Below are 27,900 nucleotides of genomic sequence, written 5' to 3' on the forward strand. Positions count from 1 at the left end.
GCCAAACACTTGGCCATACTCCCCAGAGAGAACCACCTTTTTGAATTTGTGTATTCTACCCTATTTCATATACTAACAAACAGAGCTAAACAATGCAAAATATCGTTTATGTCCATGTGTTTCGAACTTTGCAAAGATGTTGTGTTGTATAATTCTGAATCTGTTCTTGCTCACCATTGTTTTAAAACTCCATCCTTTTTTAAAATATAGAGATCCAGTGTATTTCTTTTAACTACTGTCTAATATTTCATCAGATGACTGTATTTCAACTAGCCATTTCTATAATGGATAGTTGTCATGTATTTTTGTCTATCCAGCATTTGAACCCGCTTCTCTATATGTAGAATTCCCCACCTGTGAGTCTTTGGGTGAGCAAAGACAGCCTCCTGCAGTTGTACTATGGCTTCTCTTGTAGCTAGGGCTTAGCATCAGCAACAACTTCTCTAACCAGCATCTTACTGCTCAAGAATTAGCTGAGAAATAAAATTTATTTTTAAAAAATAACAACAACAAAGTTTAACAGAGCACTTTATTTTAAAAAACGAGCCTCCAATGTTTAGGCTTATTTACAAGTGTATATTCTGCCTGCAGGTTGTTACCTTTTTAACCACAGCTATTTGTGTATCCTCTATAAAACATTACAACATGATTTAATTAATGTGCTAGGCCACGGTGGAGACCAGTCAGCTGCCAGCAAGCCAGAGTTTTTCTGCAAGCCCTCAACCACAGGTCCCCACAAGTGATTCGGCTCAGCAGGTGACTCCGCCGTCTGAAATGGAGCAAGGGTTCCTTCCTAAAGGCTGGGAAGTCCGGCATGCACCAAACGGGAGGCCTTTCTTTATTGACCACAACACCAAAACCACCACCTGGGTAACTTTAATACTCTCCAGTTTAAGTTTATAACAACAATAGTAATCTCTTACATACAGTTCTTTGTAACCTTCTTAAGTGTACTAGTGCACTAATATAACCTTCATTGTCCAGTATTCATTTAAAGATATGCTGAAGTCATAATAGTATTGTCTTTTCAAGATATGTTTATCACTATTTGTAGTATTTGGGGGTCTTGTCCTATAGATACATTTACTTCCTATATCCAAGTTTAAATTCACTAGTCATAAATGCTTGGGAAGATACTTAGTAATCTATCTTTGTAGTTCCAAAGTAGTTTTGAATCCGTACTTCATTTCATATTTAAAAAACAACAACTTGTAAGGCTAAGGAGAATAAGTATTTTTATCTTAAGACAAAGGGCTTAAAGTTATTTAGCCTTTGGTTCACCACTAATAGAAAAATTACTGAAAATTAGCAGCAAAATAACTAGATTTGATTAATTAATTTATTTTAAAGACCAGTGTACCTAAAAAAAATTAAAATAATTTAGTAAATTATTCAATAAAATATTAAAATAATAATTAAAGTAAATTGAAGATCTCTTTTTCAATAATTTAGTTGACTTTTATAACCTATTTGAGTTTGCCATCCTATCTTTCAAAAATATTAATAAATCAACACGTTAACAGGTGCCAAAAAGCATGTTCAGGGCTTCAGAAAACACAAGTAGTCCAGTTTACGTCCCACTCTTTCCCCCAATTTTATTTAGAGAAGAGTCCTGTGTAGCCCTAAGGAATGAGACAAAATACTCTGAATGTTTTCTGAGAGAGATGGTGAGTTAACACAGATCCGACTCTGAAATCTGAGAACTAAATACTGTAGTCTGAAAATGATACAAGATCTTACATGGAGAAACTATTATTTCTCAGATTAAGCAAATGAAATAAAAGAATAGTTTAAGCCTGGCTGGTGTGGTTTAGTGGCTGAGCATCAGTTTATCAGGAGGTCACGGTTTCAGTTTCCTGTCGGGCACCTGCCTGGGCGGAGGCAGCTGATCAATGGTTCTCTCATCACTGAAGTTTCTCTCTCTCCCTTTCCCTTCCTCTCTGAAATCAACAAAAATATATTTTTGAAAGATAATAATTTAAGTATTCATTGGTATTAGAAAGCATAGTATCAGACTGACTTTCATGATTTTAAAATTATACTGTTTTCTTCATTTATTCTACAAAAAAGGAAGATCCAAGACTGAAAATTCCAGCTCATCTGAGAGGAAAGACATCACTGGAGTCTTCCAATGACCTTGGACCTTTACCTGTAAGTTTATAGAGCTGCTGCCAATCTAACTTGGCCGCATTAAACATTTTGTATTTGGAATACAGTAGTTTTTTAACAGCTAAACATAATATTATTAAAGTGTTGATGCCTTCTATTAAAATGAAATATGCAAATTAAATTAATCATATAACCAATGGTATTTTTCTACCTATACATTTAAAACCCTTTTTGTAAAATAATTGAAAAACATTCTTCATTATAGCCAGGATGGGAAGAAAGAACTCACACAGATGGAAGAATCTTCTACATAAATCACAGTACGTGCAACGTAATTTTTCATTACATTATTTCATAATATTGACTTTTGTGCATAAAAATGAATATCTTTTCTCTCTCTCTCTCTCTCTCTCTCTCTCTCTCTCTCTCTCTCTCTCTTCTCTCTCTCTCTCTCTCTTCAGATATAAAAAGAACGCAGTGGGAAGATCCTCGGTTGCAGAATGTAGCAATAACTGGACCAGTAAGTTTCTTCGTATCAGTATGTTCTGATGGGCTTGTCCTATCACCTGTCTCTTTAAGGATGAATGGTCAAGTGCGTAACCCTACAGGCATTGAGAGGAAAGCATATTTGCCTTTCTCTCCTCTGTTACCACCCCAACTCCAGTTCTCAGATATTTCAAAAAGCATATAAGGGCATATCCTTCTCCTGCCCAGTAGCTTTGGGAGACTAGTAAGCCAGACAGTCAAAATGCTAAGGCAGCGGGCTGCTGTGCTCAGGCTCATACTTGCCATTGTCTGAAAAAGAATGTCAGGCCACAGAAGATCAGAGAGGACTCTAGAGTGTACAGGTGAGGAAATAGATAGTGCCCTGTCTACTCTGGGGCTGCATCTTGAGCTTTTTGGTCAAAATTATTGTAGATATAAGAGATATAGATAAAGAGATAGAGATATACGATACACTTATATTTAAATATTGCCATGTATGATGTTTATACCACTGTTGAGTCAGGTTAATAATAGGAAAATTATTATCCTCTTTTATATAGTAAAATTTCCATTTTTTAATTATTCAGATTTTAATTGTTTTTAATTCACAAAAATAAGTAAAATTAAAGATACAGTTCTTTTAGTTCATTCTTTAGTCTCCATGTTTGATTGTTTAAAATAATGGATAAAAAAGGCAACTCCTCAGCGTTCAAGGAAATAGTACATTTTTCAAATTGTTCCCTTAATGGAGAAATCACTTTGAAAGTCTCTTTAGAAATGGAAATTTTCATTTCTAATATTTCTCTTCTTGGAAGAAATTTCCTGTTTCTGGCATGTTGCATTTCAAGAATATTGAATGATGAAAATTACAGCCATCGCAGTTGCTGAATACAATTTTATCTTAAACAGAGAAATTTAAAATGTTTTAAGTTTTGTAAAAACTTATTTGTTTTTCTTTAAACTAAACTTGTCTTTCCAAATATTCTCTTTTAATGCCTTTAACTTATGTTCGTAAAATACCGAGAGGAACTTTTAAAATTGTTCCAAAATAAAACAACCTAAACCTTCTTTATTTTTCCAAAAATTTCAACTCAAGGCCGTGCCCTACTCCAGGGATTACAAAAGGAAGTATGAGTTCTTCCGAAGAAAGTTGAAGAAGCAGGTTAGTGATACTTACAATGGGTTTTTAAGAATGAATGTTATGTACACTGAGGTGATGGGAAATACTTTTTTAAATGGATGAAGGAGATACAAGAAAAGAAAGAAAAGAATATAGTAAGAGAATTTGTTCTGTGTTTGTAACAACTTGAACTAGTTTCCTATGCTTATTTTTTTTTATATACCTTTAGAGACCACAGTTATTTTATGTCTATATTTTTCAAGGTAATCTAGAAAAGTAATAGTAATCTAATCTAGAAAAGTAATATTAAAAGTTTGCTTTTAAAGAACTCTACCGTTGTTTCCTGGAGGGGTTTGTGGGGATTGGGCTTTGTAGAATCTGAGCAAGAGTAGCTCTGGAGATGATCTCCTCCTGGTCTTTGACTGTGTAGGACTCTCTGGACTCCTTTTCTGCTTTTACTGTTGTTTATAATATATTGTATAATTTGAAAGTACAAATGTGGTAGGAATAGTGCTCTCGTTGCTTGTATCCTTGTACTTATCACATCTGTTCACTACACTTCTTCCATCACCAAAAATTTAATATGTTTGGAATTAAACTCATTATCTACCCATCTATTTCATTTCTGTTGGTAATGACCATATTTTTAATACCTTTCCAATTTGCTCACCGTTTTCCCTTTCCCTGCAGTTATGGATTACTACCAGTAGGTGGCTATATTGGGTTACATTTTCTTGCTTTCTAAGCCAGAAGCCTGCTTTTGCACATTGAAGATCCAAAATTTAATAAAAATTAAATATAATAGTTGTTTAGTGCAACTATTGTATGTATAAATAAAATCCTAAAATATCAGCAACTTTTAAAACTCATCTTCAATAAAAACTGTTAAAATTGCTTTAGAAATTTGTTTACTTCTTAAAATTTTTGGGGATTTTAAGTTTTTGTTGGTTTATTTGCCAGATAAATATTTTCAGTCTTAATGAAAAATGCTGGTGAAATAGGAGGACTAACTTCTCCTTTTGTCACCCTGAACACTTACAAACATGATTTGATATCTAATTGTTTATGTTCCAGGCAGCAGGAGATATGGAACAAGGCCTTTATAAACAGGCCACAGAACACAGAACTTACAATGAAAGCAGTAATACTTACTGAGCTCTCACTATATACTGGGCAGTCTTCTTAGCAAGTTAAATGTATTATTCATGTTATCTCTACAAAAATCTATAAGGAAGGGACTTTTTTGAAATGAATAAAAGTACTTTTAATAATACATGAGATAATTAAGTCATAATGGGGTTTGAAAATCCATGCAACTAAATAACAATGGGTATAGAATTAAATGAAAACACATTCATGAATATTTACAGCCTTCTACTCTGCCTAAGAAAAGGTAACAGTAATGGGTTCAACATCAAATTTATAAATTAGAATAAATAAAGCCAGAATATACTTAAATCATTTAAAGTTTCAAAAAAGCAACAATAAATGAAAGAAGTGATTTTTAAATTTGTGAAATTAAATCTGCTTTAAATTATTTTGTGAGGAATAATAGACATCTCCTAAAGAAAAAACACACAAAGCACAAACAACTCTTATAAATGAAAGAGAACTAAAATGACATTTATATCAGCAATTAACATATGAGAGAAAATTAAAACTACTATAAACTTTCAGATTTGAAGACTTATTTGAAATAATTAATTTAGACCAATTCCTAGAAAAACATCACTTTCTAAAATTGACCCAGGATATCAGTTAAACTTGAATGTTTCTGGGAAAAGTTTTTTTTAATATAATTTTTTATTTTTCAATTACAACTGCCATACAATATTATATTTGTTTTAGATGTATATCCCAGTGATTAGACATTATATAACTTACTAAGTGATCATCCTAATAAATCTTGTACCCATTTGACACCATACATAGTTATTAGAATATTATTGACTGTATTTTCTATGCTGTACTTTATATCCTCATGACTATTCTGTAACTACCAATTTATACTTCTTAATCCCTTCACTTTTCCCCTCATCCCCCCAATGACCCTCCCATCTGGTCCCTCCTATTCTCTGTTCTGAGTCTGTTTCTGTTCTGCTTGTTCATCTATTTTGTTCTTAGATTCAGTTGTTGATAGTTGTTGATATATATTTATTGCCATTTTATTGTTCATATTTTCTCCTCCTCTTCCTCATTCTCCTCCTCCTTCTCCTTCAAAAAGACCCTTTAACATTTCATGTAGGACTGGTTTGGTGGTGATAAACTCCTTTAAATGTTTCTTATCTGGGAAGCTCCCTCTATGCCAGAGAGGGACTGTTATCACATTTCACAGGTGAGGAAATTGAGGCCCTGAGAGATTAGATAATGTGATCAAGTGTCATGGTTGTTAGTGGCAAGCTCCAGAGTCCATGCTCTTAACCATCATGACATATATTGGTGATTAAGAGAGAAAATTTGTGAGGAAATTATCATTGCAACAAAGGTATATAAAGAGATAAAAACACGAGTGAATGGTAAGAGTCAAGGTGTCATACCCAAAGCATGGCACAGGAGGCTAAGGATCTGAACCTCCCCACTCACACCCCCTCGCCACCCCCCCCCCTTAACAAAAAACCGCAGGCATGATTTAAACAGTGAAATCCTTATCTGCACACATCACTCCAGAAGAGCAGAACACCAAGACAGAGATAAAAATATTAAAAACCAATGCTACAAAGCCTTAAGCTATCTTTAAGCTTGACCTTTGCTTTATCCTTTGCAATGTAGCATATACTTTAAGAGCTGAGACCCAAGAGCTAAGCCTTTTCTAACTTCTGTCTTCAGTTTCTTCATCCATAAAATGGAGATCATAGTAGCTTCTTCAGAGTGCTGTTATGGAGAGTACTTGCATTAACCCATTAAAATGTGGGGAGCAGTGCCTCTCACAGTCTGTAAATACTGGTACCTATTAAAGTGCGAATGAGACTGACTCCAAGGAGGAATGGTGGGAGCAGGGGAAAACCCTGCACTGACTGGCAGGTAGCAAGTAGCAGGCAGCAGCTACCTTGTAGGTCACAAGTGGGTCTTCACTGGAACTTAGTTTGCAAAGGACTATTCCTGAAACACCTTCACCGGAGCACCGAGCGTTACTGCCACCATCGGTAGCTGCTTCTTCAGATGTAAAAATCAGAAGTCTGTGTTATTACGTGATTAGAGAAAACTCATGAATTCTATCATGCCATAGAGGAAATATTTCTAGTCATGCTTTCCCTGAAAAAGGGTCTTGTCACAAGGCAGAGTACAATGAATTGTGTAAGTTTCCCGAGAGAGAACGTTGCCGCTGTGTGGAATTGATTTAAACCAGAAGTCTCTCCTCTCTCTGGCCTTTCAGAACGACATTCCAAACAAGTTAGAGATGAAACTTCGCCGAGCAACTGTTCTCGAGGACTCGTACCGGAGGATCATGGGTGTCAAGAGAGCGGACTTCCTCAAGGCTCGGCTGTGGATCGAGTTTGATGGTGAAAAAGGATTAGATTACGGAGGAGTCGCCAGAGAGTGGTTCTTCCTGATCTCGAAGGAAATGTTCAACCCTTACTACGGGCTGTTTGAATATTCTGCTACGTAAGCACTTCACAGTGACGTATACAGTCAGGGACATCCCTGTCCTAAAAGTGACAGAGTTGTATGGTGCGAGGAAAGTATGTGGTTCACTGTGCCAGAGGGAAAAGGTCCACTAATGTTGTTTCAAAAATAACTTTTAAAATTGTGGTAAAATACACATAACATAAAGTTTACCATTTGAACCATTTTAAAGTGAGGGTACAGTTCATGGCGTTAAGTACTCTCACACCGTTATGCAAGTATCAGCACCATCCACCTCTAGAACTTTGCCGTCATCCCAAACTGCAACTCCGTACCCATTTACCCCTAACCCTCCCAGGCCCTGGCAGCCTCTGTTTTACATTCTGTGTGTGAATGCGTCAGCTTTAGGCACCTCATATATGTGGCATCATACAGCATTGTCTTCTTGTTTCTGACTTAATTCATTAGCATAACGTCCTCAAAGTTCACCTATATTGTAGAATGTGTCAGAATGCCCTTCGCTTTGAAGGCTAAATAATATCCCATTGTGTTATATAGAGGCCCAGTGAACGAAATTTGTGCATAGGTAGGGTCACTAGCAGCTGCTGGCTGCCAGCCAGGGCCTTCCTTCATTCCGCACCACCCCCTGGTGGTCAGCACCCATCATAGCAAGCGATCAAGCTCCAGAGAGACCACTTTGAATATTAGGCTGTTATATATATATCAATAGATCCCACATTTTGTTTCTCCATTTATCTTTCAATGAACATTTGGGTTATTTTTCCCTTTTGACAGAATTTACTGTTTTGAAAACCATTAAAGCCAGAGATTTAATATGGTTCTAAAAGAGGTTAACAACTCTAAAAAGAGAGTGATGATTTGTAATTATTGGTCATGTTAAAATTTTTGTGTGAAATAGAGAGAGAAGCATTTAAATGTGGTTGTCTTTGCAGGGATAATTATACCCTACAGATAAATCCAAATTCCGGGTTGTGCAATGAAGATCACCTCTCCTACTTCAAGTTTATTGGCCGGGTAGCTGGAATGGCAGTTTATCATGGCAAACTGTTGGATGGTTAGTATTCAGCTTAAAACTTTGTTATATGTAATTATAATTATTAGTATATTATAATGTAATTGTAATATGATGGTTTGATTTCTTTCATTTGGTAACCATTTTTAAAATATTTGCTTTCTTGCAAGGTTTTTTCATCCGCCCATTTTACAAGATGATGCTACACAAACCAATAACACTTCATGATATGGAATCAGTGGTATGTCATTTTCATTTACAATATGAATAATTTAACGGGCAACTGGATATTTTAAAGAATTAGCTTTTAAAGATGAAGAAATTAATAGATTATAATGTTCTGAAATATAACATTTCCCCCAACATTTTATTATGAAAAACTTCTAACATATAATAAGATAAAAAGATTTTATAGTGAACATGTGTGTAGTCACTATCCAGATTCCACTACTGGCTTTTTATCTATACTTACTTATCACCTACCTATTCACCCCTCTATCCATCAACCCATTTTATTTTTCTGATACATTTCAAAGAAAATTGCAGATATCAGTAAACTTCTCCCAAAATACTTCAATATGCTGAACAACATTTTAATGTATTTCTCACATCAATATTTGAATTGTCATCATGTATCATGCATGGCATATGTTTTCAAAATATCAGTTCAAAGGCAAGACCTTGAGATTAGGCCACTACAAAGAAACAGAAACATAAGGATTAAATCCTTCACCATAGCCCATGCTGAATAGCCTCAAACACTGTGTACCCATGGGTTCCAAGACCCCTTCCTTAGTACCAAGTTCACTTTGTATTCCCTTCCTGTGACACAATATCAGCGTGAACAGTATAATTCTTTACAGATCATAAGGTTGTACAGTTATTTGAGTTGGTTAATTGAGATTCTGTACTTGAGGTTATTCTTTAACGTGGACCAGGTATAAATAACAACCTCCCCACTGCTGCTTAAACAGTACACACACGTCTCACAGGCCACATGGGAAAGGTGCTGTGTGCTCCTGGGTAGCCATGGAAGTTAGGATTCATCGAAAAGCTGCTGTATTGACCTTTAACTGAGTAATAAAATTTTTACCTCCACTACTTCCACACAGAGATTAAGTTCTAAACTTTTAAGCAGGCCCCACTCTATTGATGTATACATTTTTACTCTCACACGTACTAGTCATTCATCTCTATCTATATAAACAAAAGGCTAATATACTAAGTGTCCATCTGGGTAATGACATCATGTAGCAACACCCAGCTTCCTCTCTCTATCAACTAGACTGTTTGCAGTGTCTTCAGCCCAGGAATACGACTTGCTTTATAGCCAGGTGGAAACATTTTACACTTTAACCAATGTCTGTGAATCATTTCCCCATTCCTCATCTCATTTGATCCTCACAGAAGTCCTGGAGTAGGTAGATAGGAGACTCAGTGGAATCCTTTTTTTTTTTTTTTTTTTTTTCATTAGCCAGGAAACAGAGATTTAGAAAGTTTAGAAATTTGACCCAACTGAAAAGAAGTATGAAATGGTGGACCTTGAAAATGGCTTCACCAATGGATAGAGCGTCGGCTTGGGGACTGAAAGGTCCCGGGTTCGATTCCGGTCAAGGGCATGTACGTTGGTTGCGGGCACATCCCTGGTAGGGGGTGTGCAAGAGGCAGCTGGTCGATGTTTCTCTCTCATCGACGTTTCTAGCTCTCTATCTCTCTCCCTTTCTCTCTGTACAAAATCAATAAAATATATTAAAAAAAAAAAAAAGAAAAAAAGAAAATGGCTTCAGGTTTTCTCACTGAACAGAATATAGTCAAACACTGCTGAGGTTAAATATTTTACCCTTTGTCCTCCCTGCGTGATCTATAATAATAATCTGCTTCATGTTGATATTTACTGCTGTGCTTCTGACAATTACCTAAAAGAGAAGTTGGGATACTTCACTGGGCTGGAAAAAGTTTAGCTAAATCAGAAAGCAGGTCTAATTAAGCAAGTTTAATCTATATCTATAAAAGGCTAAGTTGACTCACGCATGTACGATACACATAAAACTCCTGCTGGAGCCAATCGCACTCATGTATTTCAATATGTCTTTGTTGATTGTGAATTTGGTTGACACTAATAGCAATATTAAAATATTTCTTCTAATTAGTTCCCTTTCAATGTGCACGAATTCGTGCATCAGGCCGCTAGTTTATAATACGTGTGAATGTATGGAAAAGGTGTCCAATGACCTTTTCACCTTTGGTCCCATTATTCCTTCAGACTCTCAGTATACTTCCTTTGCAGGTGTCTTTTTTTTTTATATATATACAAATGTTAAATATGTAATTTCCCCATCCAGGATAGTGAATATTACAATTCACTAAGGTGGATTCTTGAAAATGATCCAACAGAACTGGACCTCAGGTTTGTCATAGATGAAGAACTTTTTGGACAGGTTTGTAAACTTTGATGAATTAAAATGGTACATGAATTATGACACAAATGTTATAACAAGTTTAGACATTAAATAATGTGTGTACTCAAAACATTTCTGTGCTCTATTTTTAAATTTATCTTCTAGTAACAAAAGCTATCTCTCAGCAAGAATTTCTGCTTTCTTTGACATTTGACTCATTCCTTATTTATTTTAGTAAAACTAATATTTTAAATTTTTCTTAGTTTTGAATGGACTTAATTTAAAACACCAGCTTTCTGATATAACTATAATATGTATATATTTTTTGCACTAATCTAACATATGAAGGTATATTTTATTTTAGACACATCAGCATGAGTTGAAAGTTGGTGGATCAGAAATAGTTGTCACCAATAAGAACAAAAAGGAATATATTTAGTAAGTATTTCGTTAGTAAGTGTTTTGCTATACTTAGTAAATACTTTGCTGGAAATAACTTTGTACTTCTTTCCAGGAAGACTCTATCATTATCTCTCTTTCCCAGTAGCTAGAGTCATGATGTCGCTTTTTCTTTATTTAACAATGCTGTATCGCCCCCTCAGTTTAAGGGTTTACCTCGGGCTTAGCTAGTCTTTATTTTGTTTGTTTCTACAAAGGATAAATATGTCTTGAGGTTTTTTTTCTTCTTGATTTGTGTGAAAAAGACAGATTTTTTTGCTTCTTTTAGCCTTGTAATACAGTGGCGATTTGTGAATCGAATCCAGAAGCAAATGGCTGCTTTTAAAGAGGTACTCATCTTCTTTTGTTTGCTTTTCTGTAATTTCAAAGTATAATCCATTAATTGTGAATATTGGGGCTTCTCATATCTGAGAAAAATTAGCATATGACTTCCCAATTTAATTATATTTCTATATTAACGAAATAATCATTCAAGAGACCCATGCAATAAACCTTGACAGTCTCCCCTCCCACTGCCCTTACCTCTCCCAGTCTCATGCCTTTCCCCTTAATGACCTTCGTGAACAAAGGAACCAGAGTGCTGTAAGAACAGTGGGATATACCATTTATTTCTTTCCCTTTATGGGATCTCACAATACATATTGGTTTGTGACTTGTTTTCTTATCACGTATTTATTGGAGATCTTACCATGTCAAAAGATATAGCTGTCACTATTTATGGTTGCATTTTATTAATAATATTAATTCTTAAGTTATTTAAGTGTCCCCCAACTGGACGACATTTGGGCTATTATCCAGGCATTCATTTCTTAAAGCTAATTTAAAATTTCCTGTTAAATATTTGTTACATACTTTTTCATTTATTCAGTATTGAGCACTGTCTGGTGCTACATCAGGCAAAAAGACATAAGCCGTACTATTAGGGAGCAGAGAATCTAAAACTTGAAATGGACAGATGCAAGCCTGAAGTGCTAGGGAGGCCCAGAAGAGAGGGAGAGACCAGAGTGGGGAGAGTGGAGGTGGGGCAGGGAAGGACTGGAGGGATTGGCCAGACACAGAAAGGAGGGAAATGCAGTGCTGAGAGAGCAGCAGTTGAGACCGACTCTACACACATTAGATAGCAGACAGGCATTTCCAATGGAAAAGAGGACACAAAAGGTAAAGCTAAACCTGGAGAGCTGGCCTGTTCGTTAGTTTTCCCTGAAGTCCAGTGAGAGGAAGGGAAATGGTGTTAAGATGCAATGTACACTTTAGTCAGACCACTCTGGAAATGATGTGCAGTAAATTAGAAGGAGAGGTCTAGTTGGGAAAGAATCCAGGCGAAGAATGGATTAGGAACCAAGAAAGTGGTGCTGTGGGTGCATCTGGATGGTCTTCAGGAGAGGAGACCTACAGAATAGGGCGACTAAAGGAAGGATAAATCCACAGGATAATTTGGGTGGCGGTATGAATTTGGGAATCGTCTGTGAATGTGTGGTGGAGCTGTGGACCAGATCAGATGGAAAATTCCAAAGAACAGGAAGGCGAAAGAGGATGGCCACCTGTGGAAACCTGGGAACACCAACATTTACAGGGTGGACAGTGAGAAAAGGAGACTTCAAAGGAATTAGCAAAAGCAGACAGAGACAAAAGAGCAAAACCATCAACAGCAAAGTTTCAAGAACAAAGATGATTTCAACAATAGGCTGCAGAGAAGTCAAATAAGACATGGAATTAGAAAGCACTCAGTGATGTAGCCGCAAAGTTGCTTTGATTTTTTCCCAGGACAGCCTCAAGGTAGCAGTGGCATAGAGGTCAGATTGCAATGGGTTGAGGGATAGATAGGAGGTGAGCAAGTAGATGTGATAACACATAACACTGTCAAGAACTTGACTGAAGAGAGGAAGGGGTGTTTGCTCCTTTAAGGTTTTTAACGTAGCTATGGCTGGAGCGCGTTTAAATGCATACAGAGTAAGCTGAGAAAGAGAAGGAGGTTTAGTGTGGTGACCTTGAGGAAGCAGGTGGAGTGCAGAGAGGGATGGTACCTCTCTCCACTGCATTGGGAAGGAGGCCATGGTGAATGGTGGTGCTGGTTGAACAGGGGGAGGCAGAAGGTTGAGTGAATTCCATCCTGCATCATTGCCTCTATGTCTCTCTCAAATAGAAATTGTCTCCTGTAAAGAAGGGGTGACATGAAGGGGGAGGGGGGGCTTGAGGCATACAGGGAAGCGTTGAAATGGCCACTTTGAGGAATCTCTGAGAGAACAGACGAAGGACACATAGCCTCTTGCCAATATTGAAATCTCAGTTGAGTGGAGAGTTGGGTTATTGTCAAGGCACTCGTTTCTTAAGCTAACTTAAAATCTTCTGTAAAATATGTATCACATAATGTTTCGTTTATTCAGTATGGAGCACTGACTATGTGTCTGGTGCTGTATCAGGCAAAAAGGCATAGCTCTGAGGAAGCAGAGAGTCTAAAGTGTGAAATAGACACAAGCATGCGTGTGTAATGGCGGGCTCTGTGTGGGTGTGGGGTTCCTCCAGAAGCTCCCAGGAGCTGCAGTAGAAGATTGCCCATGGACCCTGCTAACCAGGTTTTTAAATCCACTTTCTTCTAGGGATTTTTTGAACTAATACCACAGGATCTCATCAAAATTTTTGATGAAAATGAGCTAGAGGTAAGAAACATTTTTACTTTAAAATGGAGCTTTGGTGCTCGTTATTTTTCTCAGTTTGACATTTCTGATTATGTAGCTTCTTATGTGCGGGCTGGGAGATGTCGACGTGAATGACTGGAGAGAACACACCAAGTACAAAAATGGCTACAGCGTCAATCATCAGGTCATCCAGTGGTTTTGGAAGGTAATCAATAGCTTCTGTTTTCATAAATTACTTTTGGTAGATTCTATTGTATTTAACTATACTAGCTACTTTCTCATACATAAGACAGAATATAGACCAGCAAAAGATATTTTTGATTTCGTACTATATACATCTACCTTCTGGGTATGGTCCCAACCTCCATCCATATTTATAGATACTAGTAAGTAAGTCAAATGTTCCGAATCTAGCGAATGGCAGAGACAGCCAAAATGGGCACTTCGTTTCTTATTGAAGAAGGGACTCTTCAAGAGAACTGTAATAAACTGCCGTGTATTGTCCGGGACAGTGGTCAGCAAACTCATTAGTCAACAGCGCCAAATATCAATAGAACAACAATTGAAATTTCTTTTGAGAGCCAATTTTTTTTTAAACTTAAACTTCTTCTAACGCCACTTCTTCAAAATAGACTCGCCCAGGCCGTGGTATTTTGTGGAAGAGCCACACTCAAGGGGCCAAAGAGCCGCATGTGGCTCACGAGCCGCGGTTTGCCAACCACGGGTCTAGGAATCCTACATGGCTCCTTTAAATGTGATTTTCAGTCGTATGGAGAAATGTGTATAATATCCATAAGTATAATTTAAAAACCATGACTCCCTGAGAAGAAATTTTGGTCACTTTCTTAGGCTTACTCTCTTATCAGCCTTGGAAAGTTTTCAAGAACGTCGTGAACGACCCATAAACACAAGGTTAACTGAAAGAAACATGCAGATTTACTAAGTGGTCATAAATGCTCTAATGAAATTCGGACAGCATACTCTTTGGATGATTTTGGTACCTTTTCCCCAGTGAAAGTCCTAAATGCTGTTTTTGTATTACTCAGGCTGTTTTAATGATGGATTCAGAAAAAAGAATAAGATTACTTCAATTCGTCACTGGCACATCTCGAGTGCCTATGAATGGATTTGCCGAACTATATGGTAAGGGTTTTCCATACAGCACTTAAAAACAGAGCAAAGCCAGTTGTCTTTGTCCTGGCTGGTTAGTCTTCAAGCCTCTATCGTTCATACAGACATTTAGCTTAATTAATAAAAAAGATTTTTAAATGATTTAATTAGATACACTCAAGTAGGCCAAAATATATGTACACCTTCTATTGAGATAGCAAAGGAGGAAACTGGAATATGAAATGACTTGAGTTACTTTCCCTCCTTGAATTTTAAAGTTCTCCTTCCACTACGGAAAAAGCGTTGCCTGTGGTGTGAGTTTAGGGCAGCGTGTCAAGTTCCACAGAATGTTAGTAAGTGTACAACAAACAGCAGAGAGTGTCATAGTAGAATACATTCGGGAAAATACTGGGCTAAATAAAGTTAAACTGGTTTATTTGGGCCTTCTTCAGAGCCTTTACTGTGAAGGGAAAAAAAGCAAATTTTCCAAAGTTATTTGTCATAGAATCCTTGGGGGAATGGGTGTTTTGGGGGGTGGAGAGTCTCAGTAGGCTACTATTTCTCAGCCTTGTGGGAAATGGCGGGCTGGGGATAAGAATGCTAAGAATGAACCTATCTCTTGCTATTCAGAATAACTATTAAGTTTTCTATAAAGTGAAATTCTGTGCTTTTTTTTTAATCCTCACCCGAGGATATTTTTCCATTGATTTTTAGAGAGAGTGGAATGGGGCTGGGGAGAAGGAAGAGAGAAAAACATTGATTTCTCATATTGATGGGTTGCCTCCCACGAGCACCCTGACCAGGCCAGAGTATAGACCTACAACCAAGGTAAATGCCCTTGACTGGAATCACACCCAGGAGCGTTTAGTCCACAGGCCAGTGGTCCATCCACTGAGCAAAATTGGCCAGGGCTAAATTGAAATTATATATAGCCTATCAAACTATTTTTTGGTCTATTAACCTCATAGCTCTAGAGGTGTGTTTTGTTAAAAAGAAGAAGAAGAAGGAGAGGAGGAGGAGGAGGAGGAGGAGGAGGAGGAGGAGGAGGAAGAAGGGGGAAAAACATACTATTAATGATATAGAGCACAGCAATTTGTCTCATATCTTAACATATTGTTTATTGGAATTACATATATTTGCTTTTAAAGATACCAAGCCTGGCCAGGTAGCTCAGTTGATTAGAATGTTGTCCCAATACACACAAAGGTTGTGGGTTCCATCCCTGAGCAGAGCACATGCAAGAGTCAACCAATGAGTGCCTGGATAGGTGGAACAACAAATCAATGTTTCTCTCGCTCGCTTTCTCTAAATAAATAAAGACACCAAGAAGAACAAATTATTCAGAGAAAGTATTGCCAAGAGTGGAGCCCCACTCAGAGCAACAGAGAGTAGAATTGTTCCAGGAAGGGGTCCGAGGATACTGACTGCTGCCGAGGTGGTTGCCAGGCTGACTTTTCCGGGCAAACAGAAAGCTGCTGCAGCCTGATGGGATTGCTAGCCTCTGTCTCCTCCCTGGGAGACCTGATCTCCTGGTTAAGCTTCATTAATATTTGATGGCAGAATCTGTCAAGCTGCTGCCACTTTTTTAGAACAAGGATGTCAAACTCACGACCTGTGGGCCGCATGCCCTGTTTATTTGGCCCATGTTGGCCTTTGAGTTTGACATGCTTAATCTAAAAGAACCATCCACAGTGAGAGGAATGAGAGGGAGCTTGCCACTAGTCAGGGTGCTCATTCCCTGCCTAATTGGATTTCTTGGTGTTTGTCTTGCTGGTGTTTACACCTGGCTCCCTTTCCTGCCTCTTCTGCTATGCTGTCGCCATTCCGTAGAGAAAACCAATGCAAACACCCTTTTCATCTTTACCTCCACTCCCCTCTTCTCTGCATCCAGGCCTACAGCCATCCACTGATTTCACAAACTTTGGAATTTGGGGAAAATATCCCACACACAGAGCCAGAGATGTTAGTATTAGAACATAAATTCAAGTTCTTTAGTATTTACAAAGGACGGTGTGGCTACAAAGTTTTAATATCAGTGAGAACTGTGTTGAGTGTATATAGATTGGCTTAGAGGGAACCTTCCCACGGGATTGTTCAGGTGAGAGAACCAAGAGGCTGGGAAATGGATAAGACTTCATATTCCGGAAAACAAACAATGACAAAAGTGCTGAAGCGTTAGTAACTGTGAATGTGATTGTGATGTGTGAAAAGCAATGCTTTTTAAAGACAGGATGGAGAAAAGTAAGGAAGGTTCCATGGTGGGTTGTCAGCATTGATGACCTGGGAGGTTGGGGAATGTTGAGAATTAGAGGAGGAAGAGCTAAGTGAAAACACCAAAGGAAAAAAAGTTTATAGAAATATCCACAACAGAAGGAAAGTGTTGCAAGCATAACGTGATCACATTTATAGGCACATGCACAAAAGATTCATGATGGGATACTTACTCAGATTATATAGTGGAATCTGAGGTAATTTTAACATCATTATATTTTTCTTGATTACTTTTGCAGTCAATTTTATAATAAAAAAAATTAAAGCTGTTTCAAGTGGGACACCTTTAAAAAAAAAAAAAAGAAAGTGCTCGTGAAGGAGGCGGTCCACAGAAAGGCAGGGAGCCCTGGCCGGTGCGGCTCAGTGGTGTCCTGTGCACTGAAAGGTTGCCGCTTTGATTCCCGGTCAGGGCACCTGTCTGGCTGTAGGCTCCATCCCTGGTGGGGGGTGTGCAGGGGGCAGCCTGGTGTTCTACTCTCACATCAGTGTTTCTCCTCCTCCCTTCCTCTCTCTCTCAAAATCAATTTAAAAATATTTTTTAAGAAGGAGAAAAAAAAGAATGCAAGACTAGGAAACGGCAAAGGTACCTTGAGACATCCCCCCCAGGGGCAGAGTGATTCAGTGGAAAAGGAATCCTCGATTCATGGCTGGGCAGTAAAACCTTCAAGCACAGGACAGCCTTCATTCCTTCTGAATTGAAGAAAACTAGATGCGTGCTCTGTGTGTTTAAGTTTTACAACAGAAAACATGAGTTGTGAAATGCCTCGGGTCTCCTGCAAAGAGTAAATGAAACCAAAGCAATTCTTCTTTCTGACAGGCTCAAACGGACCACAGTCTTTCACGGTGGAACAGTGGGGTACCCCGGAAAAGCTGCCGAGAGCCCATACATGGTAAGCAGATTCTTACACCCTGAGAGGACAAGCTCTCTTGGTACCGAAGGCCCCTCTGTGCTATGGCGGAGGAGGGGGAGGGAAGGAAGCAGGAGAGGGGGAGAGGAGGAGGAGGAAGGAGAGGAGGCAGCAACACCACCCCAAGGTAGCTGCACATTGGAGATGCAACGTCAACGGTTTACCCCGTGTTGCCTCCATCGCATGAGTGATGGGTCATGCCAAGAGGGGAGAACATTGCCTTCCGGAGGTCAAAGTGACAGAGGAACCCAGACGCTGGGAGGTGGGGGCAGAGGACTTGACCAAGGAGTCCTGAGGGCAGTCCACGCCCAGAGCGCAGTCCTGTGTCTCCCCCCCCCCCCCCCCCCCCCCCCGGGATGACCTGTCTTTGACACTCGCTTTGTCTGTGTCCGCCATAACCAGCCTTTCTGTTTTTCAGCTTCAATCGACTGGACCTGCCGCCCTATGAGTCATTTGAAGAATTATGGGATAAACTTCAGGTGGCAATTGAGAACACTCAGGGTTTTGATGGAGTTGATTAGATTACAAATAACCATCTAGGGTGTTTTACTGCCACGTTTTTGTTCTTTTTATAAGAAACGTCTTGACTTAAAATTTTCCGGGGAACTACTAACGCTTAGCCATCGGTCTTTCCCAGGTATTGGGGGAAATCACATAAATGCATCGGAAGAAACAGTGTGATGACTTTACCAGGATGTCATCCTCTTTAAAAGAATGTGTTGCTTTTACCGTTGTCTCATTCTGTCTTTAGAGTTCACACTCCAGGACCCAAGTCCTCTGTGTCTGAAATAGTGAATGTGTCCTTCACATGTACCTCTCTCCCAGAACGCGCCAGGCAGTCCTTTCTTAAACTACTGAAATGATAACTGTGAAATATGTGTGACAGGTGTCCTGTGAGAAGCGTTTGATGCCTTTTGAGGAGGAAAACCCAACTTTGGGGAAGGAGACTAAAATACTGAGTAAACTACACGATACTGAGTGCTGCCTACAGTTATTTATTACTCTGTAGTCCTGTCTCATGCACCTTCCTGCCCAGGTTTTTGGAGAGTGTGTTATTATATTTTTAGTCAACTGACTCGCTGGCAATAACAGGAAAAAAAAAAAAAGGTTAATTCGACTTCGTTTTTAAAGTATTTGGTTTTTGTTAATACGTGGTTTTGCTCAGCGAAGTGGCGTGTAAGATGTGAAGCAGACTCAGATTTGCAGAGGGCGGAAAGCAGTAACGCCGTCCTGTCCTCTTGCCTTCATGTCCTCGTGGTTCATCGGAGTCGTTGTCACCCTCACGTTGTAGTTTAGTTCAAGGAATTCCTTTTCCCACCTTAAACCAAAGCTCCACAAAGCAGTGTTTCTAAGCGCATCTCGAAGAACTAAGTTACACGGATAGTACTTGCCTTCACTAGACATTCTTTACACCTTGCACAATTATGTAGGAACTCTCTGTTTACAGGGTTTATTATGTTTACACACGGAGCTAATTCCTGTAGTTGCCTTTTTATATTTTTTAGTATGTCACTTTAGTCATAAAACCAAATAATTTGTTTAAAAATAACAACCAAAGAGTAGCTATAATGCATAATTTGTATTGAATTTATTACCACATTTCTTATGCTTTTTAAAAACTATACTGTTTACTTTGAAAGTGATGGTGTTTCACTATAACTCCCAAACTCTTTAGCAAAATGTTACAGGCAGAATCCTACTTGAATCAAATTCAAGTCCCTGAAGACCACCTCCATCCGACAAACGTGTGTTGAATGTCTGCTGTGCACACAGCACTGTGCGAGGCCCCGGGTGAGAGCCGTCAGCTCCCGAGAAATCTCGCTCAGCCCTCACCCACAAGGAACTTGTCAGCGTGCAAATGCGTTTTTCCACCATCCACGTAGGGGTGAGCAGAACAAGGCGAGAGGGACGTGTCTCCGTGCGCCTGCCAGATCGTCCGCCCGGACTGTGTTTCTGTTGGGATGATTGTACAGAAAATGCTCTTGGGAAAAGCTAAACCTGCTTCTCAGTATGGTATCTTGGGGATTTAGGAATAATTGTAAATACAAGTGTTATGAGTCCTCTTAAATGCATACACGTACATACACTCTAAGAGTTGTAAGAAGCGCTCTGGCTATGGGTGTACGGTGGTGGGTGTGATGCGATGGTGTCCTGCTGGCGCCGGGTACAGATGGCGCATGTGACGGCAGCAAAACCACTTTCCAAGCAGCTCGGCTTCGAGGAAGGAGCTCGCAGATGGCTCCCCGCCTCGTCCCCTGTCCGATGGTAACCCTCATGCCCACCCTCTTTCCCGTCAGACCGTTGTTTCAGAGAGGTGTTTTGTAAAGTATTCTCCAATCAGAAGATGCTTTGTTTTGTCAAGTCAGACGCACTCCCAAAGAAGACTCTCTTTATTTAAAAATAAATTGACTGCTAATAGACAAGGAAGTAGGAACATCTCTGATACGGAATTCATACACATACATGCATACATGTGTTTAACGATGCATGGGTCTTACCATCAGGATCCATTTTCTCCACATTAGATTTGTTGTGGAGCAATTAACATGGGCCAGTAAACTTTGGAACGTTCTCATTATGTAGAACTGAATGTGAAAACTATTTTTGTTAAAACAGAATTTTACCACCTGAGGGCTTAAATGTCCCTTCTGTAAAATATCATAGCCGCTATCAGAGCTTGAGAAAATATGAAGCTCGCTTTTCATCCGATGTTCATTTGGATGATCCTGTAACTCAGATAAGGCAGAGTGTTAATAAGACCAGACCCACCCCCACCAGCCCCCAGCCGCAGACCATCATCCCTCTGTCTTCCCGCGTAGGGCGGGCAGCCTGGGAGACACCTGTATCCGGCAGCACAGCCCCTCATCCTAGACACAACAGCATCTCTAATGCATCTGATGGCTGGGGAGGAAGCAGGGTCATTTTCTTAAAGCAAGGAGATCATATTTTTCTAGAAATGATAAGCACATAATTTTAGCCTATATTTTCTCTGTAATCAAAGAAACTTTAACATAGACATAAAATTGTATTACAAATGCATTTCATCACTGAAAATTAAATGCTGTTGGTTTTCATTATTTATAATACTAAAGCTATTCCATATAATTATTAAGTTGAACAGAATTCATTCTGATTCTAAGCCATTTGACCTTGTTTTTAAAAATCTGATATGGTAAATATCAAGATTAGTGTATCAAAATTTATTGAGTACTTTTAAAGTATAAGTCATTTTTTAAAGATCTTGATGCCTCAAATAAAGTTCTATTCTCATTTAAAAATACTGTGATTCATTTTATTATTTTTAAAAAATACGTTTTATTGATTTTATAGAGGAAGGGAGAGGAAGAGAGATAGAAACACCAATGATGAGAGAGAATCATTGATTGGCTGCCTCCTGCATGCCCCCGACTGGGGATCGAGCCCACAACCCAGGTATGTGCCCTGATTGGGAATCGAACCTGGGACCCTTCAGTCCGCAGGCTGATGCTTTATCTATTGAGCCAAACCAGATAGGGCCTGTGATTCATTTTAAATAGAAATGCCACCACTCCAGTGTTCTGGGTGACATCTCCTGGTCTGCTCCTTTGCAGCAGTAATACAGATGGGATTCTCAAGACAACTCTGCATTTATATCTGATGAGCTAACATCATTATATATTATACACTATTAACCATAGGTAGTCTCCACAAGCAGGCCATGTTCCAAAAGTCCGATTGTTAGTGAAATATCTAGAAGACAAAATAATAAAGTTACCAATGGACTTTAGGCACGGCCTGCTGGTCATTAAAAAGGCCAGCCTTCAACCTAACCGTTGTTGAACAACATTGTTTCTATGAGAAAAGGAGTTCTGAGAGTTAATCAGACCTGAGGATCTTTGCCTCCTTGGGCACCTGGAAGTTCCCCTCCCCTCCCTGCACCAGCCTTTTGTTTCTGCTGAAATCCAGAGATTCTTTGGGACTCAGACCACCGCCTTCTCTGCCTCCACTCCTCTGGCGCTAACCAGCCCCATCACTGGCTAGCCCACACCATTCATCACCTAAAAACAAAGGGCTTCCGAAGATTTTTGTTTTTGGAAGTTAGAGATTCTACTACGCTAGCACCCTGTGTAGGTGCTGCTAGTCTCTTCCCCTGCACTCTGTTCCATGCAGTGCCTCCAGCCCACGCCAGTGTTTCCTTTCTGGTCAACAAATCTGATCAGATTATTCTATAGTCAAAACGCCTCCGGGAGCTCCTCGGATCCAGAAACATGGAGCAGCCCAAACCTGTTGTGAAATGCAGTCTGTCCTCAGTTGAATATATGAGTTCCCCCTCCCATCATGCTCACTTAGGCACCCCGTGCTCCACCCTCTCCAGCCCCTCACCGTCTCAGAGTGTCTGGTGCCTCCTCTGCATGACATGCTTTCATCCCTCACTTGAGAAATCGCTCCTTTTGGGCCAATGAAAAGAGGCTGTTTGATATACTTGTATACGTGCATGAATGGCATTTCTATGGTATTGCTATTCTTTTTTTACATTATTGACTCATTATTGACTCCTACACACTTTGGGGTAGCTTGAGAACAAAGACTACTTTGTATACATCTTTTTAATATGTTCATTTACCAACACATTTGATGAATTGATCTGATGAGTACTGTTTATGTATATAATCCATTCAGTGCACATGTTCTGAGCACCAATGTCCCCAGCACTGTACATGCAGGAAGTTCCATATTTAGGGGGATATTGGGGTCTAAATAAATACACACAGAGGGAGCTTGATTGAGATCCTACTGAGAGCCTGGGTCTGCAGTAAACATTTAAGTATATCCCATTTAATCATGAAAACTCCGTGAGGCAGATTTCATAGGCTCAAGAAGGACAAGTTATTCACCGGAGGCCACACAGCTTGCAAACTCAGTGGATTATGAACTACAACAACAACAAAAGCTATGGAATCCAACAAACTATTGAGGTGTACTAGTATTTGTTTTTATTGCTGCGTAACAAATTCCGTACTATGAATTTAGCAGCTGCAATCAACACCCACTTTTATTATTATTATTATTATTATTATTATTATTATTATTATTATTAATTTCAGAGAGGAAAGAAGACGGGGAGAGAGAGAGAAACATCAATAACAATCACTGATCTGCTGCCACCCGCATGCTCCCTTCTGAGGATTGAGCCTGCAATCCTGGTATGTGCCCTGATCAGGAAATGAACTGTGATCTCCTGGTTCAGAGGTTGATGCTCAGCCACTGAGCCACGCTGGCAGAACACAACACCCATGTCTTATCTCACAGGTCAGTAGCTTAGAGTCTACGCGGGCTCAGCTGGGTTCTTTGCTGTTATCTCACAAGGCCAAAATCAAGTTGTCAACCATTTGGGCTCTTATCTGCTTCCATGATACCTTCGGGTTGTTGACAGAACCCAAATCCTTGTGGTTTAGGTCTCCATTTTTGGGCCAGCTGTCAGCTGGAGCCATTCTAAACTTCTAGATGCCACATACATTCTTCATCACTTGGCTCCCTCTATCATTCAATCCTTATGCTCAGGGTCTCCCCCATGTTCCCTTCTATGTACTCTTCTGCCACCAGGTAGAGAGGGTTCTCTCATTTTCAAGACTCGAATAGATTAGGCCCACCCAGATAATCTCCCCTTTTGAAGGCCCACTGTGCATAGGCATGACAAGCAGGGAAGTGAGGAAGTGAGGTTTTGCACATTCACAGGATGCATGGATTGGGGGCTAGAGCCCTTGGGGATAATTCCTAGAAATGTTGCTTCCCACACAATGTAAGCATAGCAACAGATTATGAAGATTCCATTTGAAAAACACTTACATAGATCTAATTTTCGAGTGCGCAGTTCAGTTTTTCATTCTCAGCCAGTGAAAGGCAAGATAAACTAATGCTAATATCAGGCAGTAGGGTTCAGCCACAGCTGCTGTAGAGCCACAAGTCACTGTCCTCAGGTGAGCCGCTGGTGTGTTTTTACCGGCGGCATCAAGGTTGAATTGGCCTGAAATTAGATTCAACTCCTTCTTAGGAGATTCCTTATTATTTAAACAGAAATGAAAGGTCACAGCTGCTCTTTTTATTTACTTAAAGGGTTGGTATTCTTTCCAAAGAAATCATGTTCTGGATAATGGCACAGGTGCAAATCAAAATAGAACCAAGAAGGGAAGAAAGCCGTTTAGAGCCCACCATGGCCGGTCATTTGCCATCCTTCCATGGCCAGGAAGGAAGGTGAGCAAATGCCATGGTCCCTAGAAGGCCTGGGGCAATCAGGCAAGCCTGGAGCAGAGTTTTCTCTTTGGAAAGCTAATCAGAGATTAAAGCCATCACTAGGTTCATGAACACACTCGGTTCATCATTTAGATTCTCATTTAATTTCTCTTATGAAAAATAGTCCATTATTAGCAAGGCAAACACATGCCTTCCTGAGAGTTTTCTGTAACACATATATTTTACAAATGATAAACTCAAGCATATTCTCTCAATAAGAAGTAATGAGCACAGCGATCTAAGGGTAACTTCAGTTCAAACAAACCCCACTTTCAGTGATGCTGGAGTTGAAAACTAGGATCCAAATGAATGACTTCATTAAACTCGGTCGTTGGGCATTAGCCCAAGTGCAGCATAAAGTTTTTTTTTGTTTTTTTGTTTTCTTTTTCTTTTTTTCTTTTTTTTTTAAAAAAAATATATTTTTAAATAAGTTTTTATTGTTCATATTATTACAAATTTTCCTTTCCCCCCCCCCCCCCACCATTGCTCTCCTCCACCAGGTTCCCACCCCACCCTCTGCCCTTTCCCCACTTCCCATTGTCCTCATCCATAGGTGCACAGTTTATGTTCAGTCTCTTCCCACATCCCCCTCTCTCCTTTTCCTCAAGAATCATCAGTTCACTCCCCTTCCATACCTCTGATTCTATTATATTCAACAGTTACTATTGTTCATCAGATTTTTTTTTTTTAATTTCCTTGGTTTTTAGATTCACTTGTTGATAGTTACGTATTTGTTGTTCATAATTTTTATCTTTGTTTACTTTCTCTTCTGAAAGAACCCCCTTCAGCAATTCATATAATTCTGGTTTGGTGGTGATGAACTCCTTTAGCTTTTTTTTATTAGTGAAGCTCTTTATCTGACCTTCGATTCTGAGTGATAGCTTTGCTGGGTAGATTATCTTTGTCTGTAGGTTCTTACTATTCATCACCTTGAATATTTCTTGTCATTCCCTTCTGGCCTGCATGGTTTCTGTTGAGAAGTCAGCTGACAATCGTATAGGTGCTCCTTTATAGGTAACTACCTTCTTTGCTCTTGTTTCTTTTAATATTCTCTCTTTGTCTTTTGCTCTTGGAATTTTAATTATGATTTGTCTTGGTGTGGTCCTCTTTGGATTCCTTTTGTTTGGAGTTCTGTGTGCTTCCTGGACTTGTAAGTCTAATTCTTTCACCAGGTGGGGGAAGTTTTCTGTCACTATTTCTTTCAGTATGTTTTCGATATCTTGCTCTCTCTCATCTTCTGGGACCCCCATAATTCTGATGTTGGTTCGCTTGAAGTTGTCCCAGAGGTTTCTTACATTATTTTCAATTTTCTGGATTCTCTTGCCTTCTAGCTTCTGTGGAGGAGTGTCTTCTGGCTCTTTATGTTCCAAATCTTTGACTTGATTCTTGCGATCTTCCCTTCTGTTTTTAGGACTCTGTAAAATATGATTTATTTCAGACAATGTATTCTTTATTTCTTGTTGATCCCTTATCATTTCTTGATGACTCCTTATTAATTCTAGTTGGTCTCTTTTCATATCCTCATAGGTCTTATCCATCTTTTCTAGGAAATTCTTGAAAAACCTTATACGCGTAGATTTGAACTCTATATCCAGACGCTTTTTGTCCTCCGTTTCTTTCATTTGTGATCTATTTTGTTGTCGCATTTCGCAGTTACAGATGGGACAGGGTTTCAGGGTGGAGCCTGCAGCTTTGGCTTCCGTCAGCCCCGCCCTATGCGGGTCCTTCAGTACTCGTTGCAAAGCGCCTCTGGGAGATAGGTGCCCTCGATTTTCGCCTGCTGCCAAACAGTCTAGGCTCTCCCCCAATGAGCCCGGTATTGGGGTTCAGTTCAGTGGGAAGTGGAGTTGGAGGTGGCGTTCAGAGCAGTCTGGAGCCCCAGTCTCCTTCCAGCCAGGGCAATCCCGCGGCACAGCCGACCGTCCCTTCTCTGCGCGCAGTGTGCGCGCCTCCGGGACCTCCTTTGGCCGCTTACCCGGGGTTCCGCCTTACAGCCGGGGTCCCGCCTTACAGCCCGGCTTCCTATGGCTGAGCCTGAGTCCCCGGGGTCTGGGCTAGAACTGGGGTTCAGAGCAGTCGAGGGCCTAGCACAATTGGAGTTTTATCTCCTTTCCGCTAGGGAACGCCCACCAGGCACTCCGCCTCCCCCTCCTCGCTGGCTGCGTCTCTGTACCTTGGGCTTTTCCAGCTCCTCCGCGCCTCCTTCTGGTTTTCTCCTTGCTTCTTGTTGTAGAATTTCCAGTCAGTCAACCTTCCTGTAGTTCTGGGCAATGTCCGTTTTATATTTTAGTTGTATTTTATTGAAATTGTTGTGTGCGGCTGCAGCTAGGTGTTCACCTGGGCGCAGCTATCTTGGATCTCCAGCATAAAGTTTTTTTGCAGACTTCCCCAGCTGGTATGGCTCAGCAGTTGAGCTTCGACCCAGGAACCAAGAGGTTGGTGGTTTGATTCCTGGTAAGGCATGCAAGAGGCAGCAGATAGAATCAATGATGTTCCTCTCTCATCGATGTTTCTATCTATTCCTCTCCCTTCCTCTCTTTCTAAAAATCAATTTTATATATACAATTATATATATAATTTTTTAAAAGATTCTTCCAGACTTGATGACGGTGAAATATCTCATGGTCACCCAATGATCCAACAGGGTGACCAGGTTCTCAGTGATAAAAGAGGAGTTGCCAGCTGGATGTCCTTTTTCAGTACTGCTGCTTGTTGGAATGGTGTATAGCTTATGCGTATATATATTTATGGTGGGCTTTAAGCTATAAGAAATTCTGCCATGTTTTATCCTTGTCTTAATTTTTTTATTTTTTTTAAATATATTTTATTGATTTTACACAGAGAGGAAGAGAGAGGGATAGAGATAACTCTCTAGAAACATCGATGAGAGAGAATCATCGATCAGCTACCTCTTGCACACCCCCTACTGGGAATGTGCCCGTAGCCAAGGTACATGCCCTTGACCAGAATCGAACCCGGGACCTTTTAGTCCACAGGCTGATGCTCTATCCACTGAGCCAAACCGGTCCCGGCTTATCCTTGTCTTTAAAAGAAATGTGAGAAGGGGAAAAAGAAAGCTCTATGAACTCAGTCACTGCCAGGATTCAATATCTGTGGTTGCCCCAGAGACTCAATTTACATACTTGTCCCATTGGCACCGGGGACAGTGTAGATAGGAACTTGGGGTTATTGTCAAGATCGCTGATAACTAATTTAAGCATTGCCGTGGCAGGAAGGAGGAAACAGGCAGCACCTCCTGCAAGCCTTTGGAAGGTGTATGAAGACATATTTAAAGCTTCATTCTGAGCCTCAGCCTATCCAATAGAAACGTCATGTAGGTGACATCTGTAACTTTAGGTTTGCTAGAAATACATTTTTAAAAGGAAGAGATAAGTAAATTTACTGGTTAAGAATACATTTTATTTAACCCAACATATTTAAAAGGTTACCATTTCAGCACGCAATCCATATAAAGTTGTTCATGAGGTGTGTGTGTGTTTTTTTTTTTTTTTTTTTTTTTGTACCAAGTCTCTAA

General features: G+C 39.7%; 1 protein-coding gene across 2 annotated transcripts in view; it reads left to right on the forward strand.

Moving 5' to 3' along the window:
* Positions 1 to 19,064, forward strand: part of NEDD4 (NEDD4 E3 ubiquitin protein ligase) — a 126,342-nt gene extending 107,278 nt beyond the window's left edge. For both annotated transcript variants that reach the window (XM_084875475.1, XM_084875474.1), the window contains 16 exons: positions 667 to 870; positions 2,071 to 2,151; positions 2,375 to 2,429; positions 2,571 to 2,629; positions 3,692 to 3,757; positions 7,089 to 7,318; positions 8,233 to 8,354; positions 8,483 to 8,553; positions 10,655 to 10,750; positions 11,076 to 11,149; positions 11,439 to 11,499; positions 13,768 to 13,827; positions 13,904 to 14,011; positions 14,853 to 14,949; positions 18,005 to 18,077; positions 18,514 to 19,064. In XM_084875475.1, the coding sequence (XP_084731601.1) occupies positions 667 to 870; positions 2,071 to 2,151; positions 2,375 to 2,429; positions 2,571 to 2,629; positions 3,692 to 3,757; positions 7,089 to 7,318; positions 8,233 to 8,354; positions 8,483 to 8,553; positions 10,655 to 10,750; positions 11,076 to 11,149; positions 11,439 to 11,499; positions 13,768 to 13,827; positions 13,904 to 14,011; positions 14,853 to 14,949; positions 18,005 to 18,077; positions 18,514 to 18,616 (1,560 nt within the window). In that variant the 3' untranslated portion in view covers positions 18,617 to 19,064. The remainder of the gene's footprint in view (positions 1 to 666; positions 871 to 2,070; positions 2,152 to 2,374; positions 2,430 to 2,570; positions 2,630 to 3,691; positions 3,758 to 7,088; positions 7,319 to 8,232; positions 8,355 to 8,482; positions 8,554 to 10,654; positions 10,751 to 11,075; positions 11,150 to 11,438; positions 11,500 to 13,767; positions 13,828 to 13,903; positions 14,012 to 14,852; positions 14,950 to 18,004; positions 18,078 to 18,513) is intronic.
* Positions 19,065 to 27,900: the final 8,836 nt, after the last annotated feature.

This window comes from Pipistrellus hanaki (assembly GCF_964339955.1).
Source record: "Pipistrellus hanaki genome assembly, chromosome: 1".
Lineage (NCBI taxonomy): Eukaryota > Metazoa > Chordata > Mammalia > Chiroptera > Vespertilionidae > Pipistrellus > Pipistrellus hanaki.